Raw genomic sequence first — 15506 nt, forward strand, 5'->3', positions numbered from 1 at the left:
CAGAAGAATTGAATACGAACAGAACAAAGGATGAACCATCCCTGTCTGACGAAAAAAATGAATACGAACAGGACTAGCAGCTGCTTCAGTATCCAGCCTCTTTCAGAGTAAAATATGAGCACCAAAAATGCACACAAGAACAAAGCAATTTGTTTGTTCGATATATGCTTTCTCACCGAGACCAAGAGCGACCCATTGAGCCTGGCCGTCAGCGTCAGCTGAAAACTACTCCCTCCGTTCCAAAATAGATGACCCAACTTTATACTAACTTTAGTTAGATGACTCAACTTTGTACTTTGTACTAAAGTTAGTATAAAGTTGAGTCATCTATTTTGAAAGAGGGGCTAGTCTCTAATACCAGCAGCTTGGAGCACTGCAATTTAGCCGATGCTAATCCTCTGTTCTAGCTGAGACTAACAGCACAGATTCCTAGCGCTATAACAGAAACTGCCCTTATCACGCAAATGGAAGCCCTCGCAACAATTTGTAGTAGATAAACAGGTGGTGGATATGTATCTGCAGCCTCTGCTGCTGATAGATTGACTGTTTTCGCAAATACAAGCTATTCCAGTTTACTCGGAACATCCCACGAGCACATAAAATTCTTCGGACCGACAAAAAAAGAAAAGCCAAAACTTATGTCAAGTCTGACTTACATATGCCTATAGCAACAGACAAATCAATACAATCAAAAATGGTATTACATGGTACACATGAGGATTGCTAACTACGGGGAATGTCGAGCACGGTGGAGTCATTGAGCACCTTGCGGGCGCGCCAGTAGATAGCATTTGATGTTTCTGATGTTCCCGCCTGTTTACATAATACAAATGTCTCAACCAGTAAGCAATTGATTTTGATGCAGGTAAACGAGGAAAAGAGTCTAATTGCCAATATGTAACCATACCGTCAACTCCATATTGTAGTACTTCCTCCATAGTTCCCTTTCTTGTGGATAGAGGCTGATTGCTGAATCATAGAGCTTGCGCGCGTTTACAAGGCCATCATTGTTTCCGATTGATGCAAGGCTAGCTTCCAGCTCTATGCAGAACTGGAAGAACTTAAGACTGGGGCGCGGTAAAGCCAAAAATCTGCATGGACACGTGAGTGTCAGAAACATGCCCCCTCAATGTCACATACAACCCACTAACCGATCTTAGGTCTCCCAACAACGAAATATCGACTAAACTCGTCTCTGTTAGACCTTCAATGCATGAGTTCATTGTAATGAAAGGGGACAATGAAGACTGATAATATATCTGAACTAAGTACAAGAAATATTTCTGAAGGAACCTCTCTGCGCTTATGACTATATAAAACCGTTAATTCATAGCATGTTAGGCTCAATGTCAAAACACTGAGAAATTGCTAGAAATGCTCTGCTCATTTCACTCATGTAAATGAGCAAGGCAACTCAACATCAGCATTGCAAATGGTATCACTGAAGGACCATTAATTTCATACCTCTTATACATTTTCCTAGCTTGCTTAATACCATCTTTCTGCAAAACCCATCCGACAAAAGCTGAAGAGACGGAAGCTCCACAATCACTCCCACCAGCTGAACTTAATGATAGCGTTGCACATTTCACCAGCTTTTCGAAATATATCTTTTCATGAGAAAACAATTTCATCGCCTGCAATGCAATTACAAGCAATTTCATCACATTTACAGACAAGTAGTCTAATCAGTATAACAATATGTAAGATATTGACATAGAAAGTAAAACGCATATCAACGAGACAAATGAAATAGAAGACAAAGAGCATATGCCATACTAAAGTTGATATAAAAGTAATAAATCCATAACCATAATCACACATCCACACTAGAACAGAGGAGCAAAAGTTAATTTTTTTGGTAGGATAGGTCCAGAGACAACGGAATAAATTTCTGGAAACTAGAGAGCCATGATCATTAGGAAAGCACAAGATAAGGCTAGACATACCGTATGCCAGAGTCCCTCAGCCTTGGTTATGGATAACTTCGGAAGTACAATATTAAATAAATCAAACAGAGAACTTAGATTCTCCTCACTAAAGGAAGCACTGCCGGTAGCAGTAGCAAGTGACTTTATCTCTATAGAAGCTCTCAAGTTCCACAGATTTGCAGCCTGTGAAAGAGGACCACTGCAGAGCTTTTCTGCAAGATTCTTAGCTTCCTCCAATCTTTCAGGTGCTTCCTCTGATCTTCCAAGTTTCAAACAAAGTGAGACATACTGGCAGGCAAGATCCTCGGAGAGACATCCACACGATTCAGCATTTTCAAAAACTTTCAGTATAGCTGAAGTGAATTCTGAAGCATCAAAATCAGCATCATGGAATAATGAGATGGAGTCCTCTCTGTCGGAGAATACAACACCCAACCAGAAGTTTGCATACAGGGAGTACATTTTGGAAGTAGGCAACTTTCTGACAGCTTCATCATACACCTAGAATCAAAGACACGTATTAAGAACATTCAAAATATTGTGTTCAATGAGCAATCAGTGACACTGATATATTGGGAAAAAATACTGTGAGATGGTGTATCAAAATCAGCGCTGTTTGTGCTGAGTTTAAGGTGCTACCAGCTATAGGGTAAGCAATCTACTGTATGGACAAGTCCAGCTGAAATATCAAATTTTGAGCAACACTTTTTATGACAAGCATATAGTGATACTACTTACCATGAACATCAACTTAGCACTAATCAAGTCATGGGCAAAACTACCATCCAGAAAGCATTTCATTACAGGAACAGATGACCAAGGCACATTAATCAACAAGTATGTGCCTTTTTCATCCGAAGGAATTCAAAAAGATTTACTTGCATTGATAATTTGTGATGGAGAATAAGTAATAAAGTGACGGCACAATTTTTCACCTGAATTGATTTGTTAAGCTTATCCAATACAGCTTCCTTTCTATTCAAAGTACTGGAATTAGTGGAGTCACTAAGCTGAAGCCTAGCGAGCCAATCCCAGTAGTCCTCATTATGAGAGAAATCTTTCTTCAGGTCATCCATGACCTCTAACCTCAGCTCTTCAGAATGTGCCAGCTCAACACTATTTAATATATCCAAAATTTTCTTCCTCAAGGTTAAGCTTGACGGAAGAGCTTCCATAGCACCATGATAAATTGTTCGGATGATTAACACTCCTTGCTGCCAAAATAGATCTTCCTTGTCCTCCAAAGCAACATCCTCCAAGCCAGACTCCTTGGGACTGTCACCTTGTTCATCAAGTGACATGAACAATTCTTTGTTCTCCTCTTTCCATTGACCCGAATCATCACTACTTTTTTGCAGTGTCTTCACATCCTCCCCAAGAGCTACCTTTCGAGCCTTAAGCTTGTTAAGGTAGGTAAGCTCCATACGAAGATATTCAATCCACATATCTTCAGATTCTGGACAAGATCTGAGACCACTCTGCATAAGTGCACGTGCTGCAGCAACATTCAAGTTCTGATCAAATTCCCACGCTGCTGCATACATCCAAAGCCCAGGAACGTTGGGATGGTAACGAATGGCTTGCGCCATAACCTGCAAATAAAACAACAAACATGAGAATACTAACATTAATACTAAGTCAGTCCCGCATTTAACAGTTTTATATCTTGCGCTGGACAAATTCACTTATCTTATCAACAGTCACCAACCCAAAATGCAACTATAAGCAGGTACAAAAGAACAAGAAAATCTCCTAACCTTTATGGTTTTGATAGACTCTAACCTAAATCTTATTGTAGATTCCACACTCAACAAACGACTGGCATATAAAGAACATGAAAACCACAGCCTTTTGTCAATTAATGGCGCAAAATACACATCACATTTCTTAATCAAATACATACCCCTACATGGTGACCTCATAGCGCCACAAAACTTCTTATAAGATTACATGATAATCCGAAATGAAACACGCCACAATCATTTCCACTACAGCTTTCTTGTCTTATCCCTCCAGAAATCCTCAAACTGATGCGGCAATACCTAATAGGTGATTATTGACCAAATCTGGATCCATGAACAATTGCTGCACCTATCAATGTGAAGTATTCATCCCATTACTACCACATCTATCCCTGTATTCGCCCCAGCAACCACCGCCAAGATAGCTGCCAGCACTACCACTGCCCCATGGTCCACCTCCATAATCCATAGCTAGTGGTACAGGGGTTTAACTTTTGGCTCAAGATATCCCTACGCCTATTCTACGAAAACCTTCACCCAAATTCAACTTTCTCAAAAACTTCTTGAAAATATGCACATTACTGCTGAGATTCGGAACCCCAGATGGCACCCTTGTAACCCCACCTTGTTTGGGAGGCAAATCAGGGTACTCATCATTAACCAAGAAACAATTATTGGGCAGCAACAACTGTTTACCAGCTTGTAGAGGGCAAACTTTCAGCATATGCCACAGTTGAATTCCCAGTCTAATGTATAGCAATTGGACGCATAAGGCAATTTACCTGGCATAAATATTCACCCAAAATTGCAACCCGCATCCTACTTGGCACTAAATTTCTAAGCTCACCAATCCAGAGTGCTCAGAAGGCCATCTCAACTTTCCGAAGTTTCCAAGCATAAACAATGTTTGTGCCCTCCCAAAATCACATAGTTTCAAGCATGGAAAAAATAGCAGGCTGTAGCACCTGTATAGCATTTTAGACGAGCTCCCGCTACGGCGATGCGGTTTCTACTGCTACTGCAGCTGCGCCCACTGAAGCACCTCTAACCTCTGCTAAATACCATAGCAGTTAGAGGAGCTTAGCGCCGCTATTCCAAATTTGCCAGTCAGAGTGCTAGAGAAGAAGCCCGCGTCAGTTTCCATCATGCAGCAGCCCAAAACCCAGTCCATAAACCAGCACCAATGATTAGAAAGCCTAGACTAGCCATTCTCCTCTCTTCTCCACCCAAAAGACTGCAGAGTCTGAGGCGACTGCATACTGCGGCTGCTTCAGTGAACACCATATTTATGGGTTTACGAATTTACATCTCTATAAATATACTTAGCTCCCTGGTAGTCTGGTGCATCGTGGATGGATTAGACGAGTGGGTCCCAGTAAGAGTGTGTTTGTTGTTTTTAGCAGCTTAGATCAAGATATTGGGAAGGCTTTTGGTAGGCTGCATCCCTCAAACAGGTCCACGTGGTGCAAAAAAAACACGTTCGATACCATACACGGGGCCTGGCTCGCACGCTCACAAACGTTAAAGCAGCCCAGAACCTGGCTCGCTAGGAACGCTCGAATCAACCGTTTCCAGCGAGCTAGGCTGAGTCGAGCGCAAAAGGGGACACGGCATACATTGCGGTGCAGGGAGGAATAGGCGCGGAGCTGGCGGAAGACCAAAAGCTGCCGACGCGGGATGGCACGAAATCTAGCATCAACCCCTCCTCCCCCACACACATTTACTCGCTCACCTCTAGCGCTAGGGAAAACCCAACCTCAGTTCTTGGCACCAGCGGCAGCGGCGGCGAATCAGATCAGCGGAAGTGATGGCGAAGGCGGTGACTTCAATCTTCGGCAGCAGGACCTTCTTCTCCCTGTCGTCTTCGACTCCGTCTCGTCCTCCTCGTTTCATCTAAATGTGCTGAAATTCCTCATTTCCAGACCATATATGACATGTTTTTTCTACAATCCACTGGATAGTTTAGATTCCCCTAGCCTGCTATAGCTATTATAGCTTCAGGGGAAGGCCGCCGTTAAACTATTTAGCACGCTACTTAAAAACCTTGAACTTTTCAAGTCAAGAACAAGAGCAACTCAGCAGCGATGAAAATCAAGCATTACGAACCCCAATCATAACCCCTCACTGTATGTGCCCACGCTGCAGCCCTAAATATTACAATTTCCCACAGATTAGTTGCTGCACGAAGAGCTCTACATAGAAAAGCTGACAACTTTGATCCTCCTCGACACAACTACCATTTGATGCCGTATTGTGGACAGGTAAGTATTTGATGCCTACCTGCTTCATCCGGCCGTGGCCCTTCTGGCGGCAGAACTCGAGGTAGCGGAACCAGAGGTCGAGGTCGCCCTTGAACCTGACGGTGGCCATCCTGTAGACGTCCAGGACGCGGAGGACTCCGGAGAAGTCGGAGATGGACTTGGCCCACTTCTTCTTCCTCTTCTTCCTCTTTTTGCCATCCTCGTTCGTGTCGTTATCCTCGTCGGAGTGGGTAGGGTTAGGCGTGGCGCGTATGATGGCGCGCTTGCGCAGGTCCCGGAGCGCGTCGACGCGGAGCAGGTAGGCGATGTAGTCGAGGAAGTCGGCCTTGCGCGGGGAGTGACGGCGGAGGCGGAACTCGAAGTCGCGGCGGCGGCGCACGACCTCGGCGAGCTCGGCGCGGGTGAAGAGGCCCCGGCGCTCGAGGTCGTCGAGCTCATCGGACATCCGCTCGAGGCGGTACTGCACCGTGTCCGCCATCTCGGCGCCGGCGCGGTCGAGATGATGCTAGGGTTTAGGGTTTTGGTTGCGGCGTGGAGGAGGGGAGGGGAGGGGAGAGCTGCCACGGCAACGAGGAGAGGGTAGAGAAAAGAGTGAGGGGGTGGTCGCGCCGTCGCTGTGGGAGAGGGGGATGGTGTGCGTTGAGCGGGCTGCTGGGCTGACGCAACGCAAGTTGGGTCAAACTTCGGGCCCTTAGTGGGTTATTATATGCTATATCGGGCTGGCCACTTGAGGCCATTTCTTGTTCTAAAATTTGTCTCAAAAAAATCTTGTTCTTTTTTTAGGAAAAAATATCTTGTTCTAAAATAAATGGGCTGTAGGATTTTTTTTTTTGAAGGCTGTAGGATTTTTGCACTCGGCTGTCAGGCCATACATCTTCTATCTTTTATCGTTCCAGCCTATTGGTGTTAGCTTTTGATGATTGAATGAACCTCGAAAAGGGAGAAAAGGCCTCTGAAATTATCATTTTAGGTCGCTCACGCTTCACCTTCCCCGTTGAGTCTTTGTATTGCCGCTGATCTCTCTTCCGCTGCCACGTCCAATGCTCTCCCGGTCACAAGTGCACAGTGAACGACAACATTCATCATCAATAATTACATCGCCCTGCATTACCTACAATGCCCCTCATGCCTTGATGCTTCATTGCCCTCAACGCCTTCGTGTCAGGTTGAGTTTTTAAGGGTCAACAAATGCTTTGCATGTGCACAATTATTAGTCTATAAAGAACATCGAGTTGTGTTTGAGCATGGGAGCTATTGTCTCGCTTACGAGATGTAGCTCGGACATGTATGTATAGAGGTTAATGTGAGATGTAACTCCAGCTCGTCTACAACGTTGTGGCAGCTGGGTTGGCCTAAAAAGTATTGTTGCTTCATTCGCTTCCTTTAAATCCTCGTTTGCTTTGTCTAGAGCGAGCAACTGAAGCAACGACCTGGGCAGTCATCCGAGCAAGTGACTAGAGCAAGCAACTGAAGCAATGACCTAATTTCAAATGCATGGACGACATATGCGAGGTGTAATAGGAATCAGTATGAGTGATATATATATAGCTCTGGCAATGTTGCTCCGGCTCATCTCTAGCGTGAGATGTTGTGTCGTCTGAATGGGTTGGCGAGTGAAATGGTTCATGGGAAGGTTCTAAACATAGGTGATAGGTTCGTGGAACCTTTCATCGGTTTTGGATGGTTTTAGAGAGGTTCTATTTCTTTTACCTTTTTATTTGTCTCTTTACGACGTTCATCATGCTTTCTTTCGAGTTTTGTTTTTTTTGAATTTCCATTTCTCACATTTTTTTCTGTATTCAAATATATGTTGATTTTTCTTAATATACATTTTTCATATAAAAGCTTTACATTATTATGATACACGTTCAACATTTTCCGAATACATGAGGATTTTTTTTTCTCAAATACATGCTTCAAAAAATAGTACATGGTTAACATTTTTTTCAAATACATGTTGAATATCCTTTGAATATATGTAAAACATTTTTTTGATACACCTAAACATTTTTTTTAAATGTGTGATGAAAGTTTATTCAACTACATGTTAAAAAATCATATACACATGACACTTTTGATTGCCACGCATAAAAAGTTTTTCAAGATGAACAATTTTCAAAATATATGTTCGAACATTTTATTGAATACAAGTTAAAACAATCATATACATGTTCAATTTTTTAACAACATAGAATATCATAAAATTATATGAACATTTTTCTGCACTAGATAAAAAAATTAAAATGTCATGAATAAAGTTTTTCAAATGCGTGAACCTTTTTAAAATTATGTGAATTTTTAAAATCATATATGAAAATAAAAATGTCATGGTCATTTTCATTGAGATGTGTGAATAGTTTTCTAATGTCAACAGTGGCGGAGCTTCATGGGGGGCAACCTGAGCAATGCCCCCCCCCCAAGGCCGCCCCGGCTCATAAGAACCGAAAAGTAATGTTCACACTTTTGTATCCAAGACCTGACACCTTCAAATATTGGAAAAGAAACTCTAGGAGGTTGATGTATCTGCTGCCAATATTAATACCCGAGGGTCAACCGCTATGGCGAATAGATTCGGGAATCGAGCGGCCAGGGGGGAGTCCCCTACCCAACGATCGAACCAAAACAGGGTCGAGGACCCGGAGCCAACCGAGATGGACGTGCAAATGCGTAGCACGGGTAGGAGCTAGATCACGGCCTGCCAGAACTGGGAGCCACCAGATCGCTGTCAGAAAGCTAGCGGTTGGCCCCGAAGGTACTTATTGTGGATTATGGTAAGCCATAGTCCTCCCTCCCCATTGGCGATGCGCCATAGCCATCGGGTCAGGAGAGCAATGTTCATGCGCTGAGAAGACAAGATCCCAAGACCACCCTGGTCCTTGGGTTTGCAAATGTCTGGCCAGCTCATCATATGGTTTTTCTGCTTATCCCCCTCGCCTGCCCAGAAAAACCTGGACTGGTATTTGGCGATCTCCTGATGGAGTGTCCCATGGAGGCTGTAGAAGCTCATGAGAAACCAGGGTAGGCTGGCAAGCGAGGAGTTAATGAGGATCACCCGGGCCGCCTTCGAGAGCCACCTCCCCTTCCAGGGCTCTACCGGGTGCTGCATCTGGGTCACGGTCACGCGAAGGTTGATAACCCACAAGTATAGGGGATCGCAACAGTTTTCGAGGATAGAGTATTCAACCCAAATTTATTGATTCGACACAAGGGGAGCCAAAGAATATTCTCAAGTATTAGCAGCTGAGTTATCAATTCAACCACACCTGAAAACTTAATATCTGCAGCAAAGTATTTAGTAGCAAAGTAATATGATAGTAGTGGTAACGGTAGCAAAAGTAATATTTTTGGTTTTATAGTGATTGTAACAGTAGCAACGAAAAAGTAAATAAGCGAAGAACAATATATGAAAAGCTCGTAGGCAATGGATCGGTGATGGATGATTATGTCGGATGCGATTCCTCATGCAATAGTTATAACCTAGGGTGACACAGAACTAACTCCAGTTCATCAATGTAATGTAGGCATGTATTCCGAATATAGTTATACGTGCTCTAGTTCATCAATGTAATGTAGGCGTATTCTAATGTAAGCAATTCAGTTGACAAACTGAAAGTGATAAAGAAAAACTTTTACAAACTCTGTTTGCTCTTGTTGTTGTAAATATGTAAAGTCGGCATTCAAGTTTTCAGCAAAGATTATGAACTCACCATATTCACAATAACGTTTAGGTCTCATGTTTACTCATATCAATGGCATAATCAACTAGCGAGCAATAATAATAAATCTCGGATGACAACACTTTCTCAAAACAATCATAATATGATATAACAAGATGGTATCTCGCTAGCCCTTTCTGAGACCGCAAAACATAAATGCAGAGCACCTTTAAAGATCAAGGGCTGACTGGAAATTCTAATTCATGGTAAAAGAGATCCAGTCACAGTCATACTCAATGTAAACTAATAGTAATGCATGCACATGACAGCGGTGCTCTTCAACTGGTGCTTTTTAATAAGAGGATGGTGACTCAACAAAAAGGTAAATAGATAGGCCCTTCTCAAAGGGAAGCAGGGATTTGCAGAGGTGTCAGAGCTCGAGTTTTGAAACAGATATAAATAATTTTTTGAGTGGTATACTTTCATTGTCAACATAACAACCAAGAGATCTCAATATCTTCCATGCTACACACATTATAGGCGGTTCCCAAACAGAATGGTAAAGTTTATACCCCCCCCCCATCACCAAAAAACATCAATCCGTGGCTTGTCCGAAACAATGGGTGCCTCCAACTAACAACAATCCCGAGGGAGTTTTGTTTGCAATTATTTTAATTTAAGCATGAGACTGGGCATCCCGGTTACTAGCCATTTTCTCGTGAATGATGAGCAGATTCTACTCATCGTGAGAATAACCCACCTATCATGGAAGATATAGACAGCCCTAGTTGATACATGAGCTATTCGAGCATACAAAACAGTGTTTATTTGAAGGTTTAGAGTTTGGCACATACAAATTTACTTGGAACGACAGGTAGATACCGTATATAGGAAGGTATGGTGGAGTCATATGGAATAACTTTGGGGTTTATGGAGTTGGATGCACAAGCAGTATTCCCGCTTAGTACAAGTGAAGGCTAGAAAGAGACTGGGAAACGACCAGCTAGAGAGCGACAACAGTCATGAACATGCATTAAAATTAATCAACACTGAATGCAAGCATGAGTAGGATATAATTCACCATGAACAGAAATATCGTGGAGGCTATGTTGATTTGTTTCAACTACATGCGTGAACAAGTGCCAAGTCAAGCCACTCAAACCATTCAAATGAGGATACCACCCTATTGTTGGGGAACGTAGTAATTTCAAAAATTTCCTACGCACACGCAAGATCATGGTGATGCATAGCAACGAGAGGGGAGAGTGTTGTCTACGTACCCTCGTAGACCGATAGCAGAAGCGTTATGACAACGCGGTTGATGTAGTCGTACGTCTTCATGGCCCGACCGATCAAGCACCGAAACTACGACACCTCCGAGTTCTAGCACACGTTCAGCTCGACGACGATCCCCGGACTCCGATCCAGCAAAGTGTCGGGGAAGAGTTCCGTCAGCACGATGGCGTGGTAACGATCTTGATGTTCTACCGTCGCAGGGCTTCGCCTAACCACCGCTACAATATTATCGAGGATTATGGTGGAAGGGGGCACCGCACACGGCTAAGAAAACGATCACGTGGATCAACTTGTGTGTCTAGGGGTGCCCCTGCCACCCTATATAAAGGAGAAAGGGGAGGAGGCCGGCCGGCCCTATGGCGCGCCAAGGAGGAGTCCTCCTCCTAGTAGGAGTAGGACTCCTACTAGGAGGGGGAAGGAAGTGGGGAGGGAGAAGGAAAGGGGGGCGCCGCCCCCCCTCTCCTAGTCCAATTAGGACCAGGGGAGAGGAGGCGCGCGGCCCACCCTGGCTACCCCTCTCTCTCTCCACTAAGGCCCATATGGCCCATTACTTCTCCCGGGGGGGTTCCGGTAACCCTCCAGCTCTCCGGATTTCTCCGAAATCACCCGGAACACTTCCGGTGTCCGAATATAGCCGTCCAATATATCAATCTTTATGTCTCGACCATTTCGAGACTCCTCGTTATGTCCGTGATCACATCCGGGACTCCGAACTAACTTCGGTACATCAAAACTCATAAACTCATAATATAACTGTCATCGAAACCTTAAGCGTGCGGACCCTGCGGGTTCGAGAACAATGTAGACATGACCGAGACACGTCTCCGGTCAATAACCAATAGCGGAACCTGGATGCTCATATTGGCTGCCACATATTCTACGAAGATCTTTATCGGTCAGACCGCATAACAACATACGTTGTTCCCTTTGTTATCGGTATGTTACTTGCCCGAGATTCGATCGTCGGTATCTCAATACCTAGTTCAATCTCGTTACCGGCAAGTCTCTTTACTCGTTCCGTAATACATCATCTCGCAACTAACTCATTAGTTGCAATGCTTGCAAGGCTTATGTGATGTGCATTACCGAGAGGGCCCAGAGATACCTCTCCGACAATCGGAGTGACAAATCCTAATCTCGAAATACGCCAACCCAACATTTACCTTTGGAGACACCTGTAGAGCTCCTTTATAATCACCCAGTTACGTTGTGACGGTTGGTAGCACACAAAGTGTTCCTCCGGCAAACGGGAGTTGCATAATCTCATAGTCATAGGAACATGTATAAGTCATGAAGAAAGCAATAGCAACATACTAAACGATCGGGTGCTAAGCTAATGGAATGGGTCATGTCAATCACATCATTCTCCTAATAATGTGATCTCGTTAATCAAATGACAACACATGTCTATGGTTAGGAAACATATCCATCTTTGATTAACGAGCTAGTCAAGTAGAGGCATACTAGTGACGTTTAGTTTGTCTATGTATTCACACAAGTATTATGTTTCCGGATAATACAATTCTAGCATGAATAATAAACATTTATCATGATATAAGGAAATAAAATAATAACATTATTATTGCCTCTAGGGCATATTTCCTTCAGTCTCCCACTTGCACTAGAGTCAATAATCTAGTTCACATCGCCATGTGATTCAACACTAATAGTTCACATCACCATGTGATTAACACCCATAGTTCACATTGTCATGTGACCTATACCCAAAGGGTTTACTAGAGTCAGTAATCTAGTTCACGTCGTTTATGTGATTAACACCCAAAGAGTACTAAGGTGTGATCATGTTTTGCTTGTGAGATAATTTTAGTCAACGGGTCTGTCACATACAGATCCGTAAGTATTTTGCAAATTTCTATGTCAACAATGCTCTGCGCGGAGCTACTCTAGCTAATTGCTCCCACTTTCAATATGCATCCAGATTGAGACTTAGAATCATCTGGATCAGTGTCAAAGTTTGCATCGACGTAACCCTTTACGACGAACCTTCTGTCACCTCCATAATCAAGAAACATATCCTTATTCCACTAAGGATAATTTTGACCAATGTCCAGTGATCTACTCCTAGATCACTATTGTACTCCCTTGCCAAAAACAGTGTAGGGTATACAATAGGTACACAGCACGGCATACTTTATAGAACCTATGATTGAGGCATAGGGAATGACTTTCACTCTCTTTCTATCTTCTGCCGTGGTCGGGCTTTGAGTCTTACTCAATTTCACACCTTGTTACACAGGCAAGAACTCTTTCTTTGACTGTTCCATTTTGAACTACTTCAAAATCTTGTCAAGGTATGTACTCATTGAAAAAACTTATCAAGCGTCTTGATCTATCTCTATAGATCTTGATGCTCAATATGTAAGCATCTTCACTGAGGTCTTTCTTTGAAAAACTCTTATTCAAGTATCCCTTTATGCTATCCAGAAATTCTATATCATTTCCGATTAGTAATATGTCATCTACATATAATATCAGAAATGCTACAGAGCTCCCACTCACTTTCTTGTAAATACAGGCTTCTCCAAAAGTCTGTACAAAACCAAATGCTTTGATCACACTATCAAAGCGTTTATTCCAACTCCGAGAGGCTTGCACCAATCCATAGATGGATCGCTGGAGCTTGCACATTTTGTTAGCACCTTTAGGATTGACAAAACCTTCTGGTTGCATCATATACAACTCTTCTTTAATAAATCCATTAAGGAATGGAGTTTTGTTTATCCATTTGCCAGATTTCATAAAATGCGGCAATTGCTAACATGATTCAGATAGACTTAAGCATAGATACGAGTGAGAAACTCTCATCGTAGTCAACACCTTGAACTTGTCGAAAACCTTTTTGCGACAATTCTAGCTTTGTAGATAGTAACACTACTATCAGCGTCTGTCTTCCTCTTGAAGATCCATTTAATCTCAATGGCTTGCCGAACATCGGGCAAGTCAACCAAAGTCCATATTTTGTTCTCATACATGGATCCTATCTCAGATTTCATGGCCTTAAACCATTTTGCGGAATCTGGGCTCATCATCGCTTCCTCATAGTTCGTAGGTTCGTCATGGTCAAGTAACATGACCTCCAAAACAAGATTACCGTACCACTCTGGTGCGGATCTCACTCTGGTTTACCTACGAGGTTCGGTAGTAACTTGATCTGAAGTTACATGATCATCATCATTAGCTTCCTCACTAATTGGTGTAGTAGTCACAGGAACAGATTTCTGTGATGAACTACTTTCCAATAAGGGAGCAGGTACAGTTACCTCATCAAGTTCTACTTTCCTCCTACTCACTTCTTTCGAGAGAAACTCCTTCTCTAGAAAGTTTCCGAATTTAGCAACAAAGGTCTTGCCTTCGGATCTGTGATAGAAGGTGTATCCAATAGTTTCCTTTGGATATCCTATGAAGACACATTTTTCCGATTTGGGTTTGAGCTTATCAGGTTGAAACTTTTTCACATAAGCATTGCAACCTCAAACTTTAAGAAACGACAGCTTAGGTTTCTTGCTAAACCATAGTTCATACGGTGTCATCTCAACGGATTTAGATGGTGCCCTATTTAACGTGAATGTAGCTGTCTCTAATGCATAACCCCAAAACGATAGTGGTAGATCGGTAAGAGACATCATAGATCGCACCATATCTAATAAAGTACGGTTATGACGTTCGGACACATCATTACACTGTGGTGTTCCAGGTGGCGTGAGTAGTGAAACTATTTCACATTGTTTTTTAAATGAAGGCCAAACTCGTAACTCAAATATTCGTCTCCGCGATCAAATCGTAGAAACTTCATTTTCTTGTCATGATGATTTTCCACTTCACTCTGAAATTCTTTGAACTTTTCAAATGTTTCAGACTTATGTTTCATCAAGTAGATATACTCATATCTGCTCAAATCATCTGTGAAGATCAAAAAATAATGATACCTGCCTCGAGCCTCAATATTCATCGGACCACATACATCAGTATGTATGATTTCCAACAAATCTGTTTCTCGCTCCATTGTTCCAGAGAACGGAGTCTTAGTCATCTTGCCCATGAGGCATGGTTCGCAAGAATCAACTGATTCATAATCAAGTAATTCCAAAAGCCCATCAGCATGGAGTTTCTTCATGCGCTTTACACCAATATGACCTAAACGGCAGTGCCACAAATAAGTTGCACTATCATTATTTAACTTTGCACATTTTGGTTTCAATATTATGATTATGTGTATCACTACGATCGAGATCCAATGAACTATTTTCATTGGGTGTGTAACCATTTATTCATGTAAACAGAACAACAATTTATTCTCTTACTTAAATGAATAACCGTATTACAATAAACATGATCAAATCATATTCATGCTCAACGCATACACCAAATAACACTTATTTAGGTTCAACACTAATCCCGAAAGTATAGGGAGTGTGTGATGATGATCATATCAATCTTGGAACCACTTCCAACACACATCGTCACTTCACCCTTAACTAGTCTCTGTTTATTCTGCAACTCCTGTTTCGAGTTACTAATCTTAGCAACTGAACTAGTATCAAATATTGAGGGGTTGCTATAAACACTAGTAAAGTACACATCAATAACATGTATATCAAA

General features: G+C 42.5%; 1 protein-coding gene across 1 annotated transcript; it reads right to left on the minus strand.

Annotated features, from left to right (window-relative positions):
• Nucleotides 1-505: 505 nt before the first annotated feature.
• LOC125537567 (U3 small nucleolar RNA-associated-like protein) lies at nucleotides 506-6541 on the minus strand. Its single transcript, XM_048700885.2, has 6 exons — nucleotides 5954-6541; nucleotides 2867-3523; nucleotides 1950-2432; nucleotides 1465-1637; nucleotides 908-1091; nucleotides 506-813 (listed from the first exon to the last, which is right to left on the minus strand). Exons 1-6 carry the CDS (start codon nucleotides 6410-6412, stop codon nucleotides 724-726), a joined length of 2046 nt encoding a protein of 681 aa, XP_048556842.2. The 5' UTR covers nucleotides 6413-6541; the 3' UTR covers nucleotides 506-723.
• Between the last annotated feature and the right edge of the window lie 8965 nt (nucleotides 6542-15506).

Source organism: Triticum urartu, chromosome 2A, assembly GCF_056163025.1.
Source record: "Triticum urartu cultivar PI428250 chromosome 2A, HENAU_Tu73, whole genome shotgun sequence".
Taxonomy (NCBI): domain Eukaryota; kingdom Viridiplantae; phylum Streptophyta; class Magnoliopsida; order Poales; family Poaceae; genus Triticum; species Triticum urartu.

Bases quoted from the DNA above. Each gene is read 5' to 3' on its own strand.
- LOC125537567 (XM_048700885.2), bottom strand. From the start codon at position 6,412: ATGGCGGACACGGTGCAGTACCGCCTCGAGCGGATGTCCGATGAGCTC. The intron at 1,638-1,949 runs GTATGTCTAGCC...ATTGCATTGCAG, and splicing joins CTGAGGGACTCTGGCATACG to GCGATGAAATTGTTTTCTCA. The intron at 1,092-1,464 runs GTATGAAATTAA...GTGTCCATGCAG, and splicing joins GCTAGGAAAATGTATAAGAG to ATTTTTGGCTTTACCGCGCC.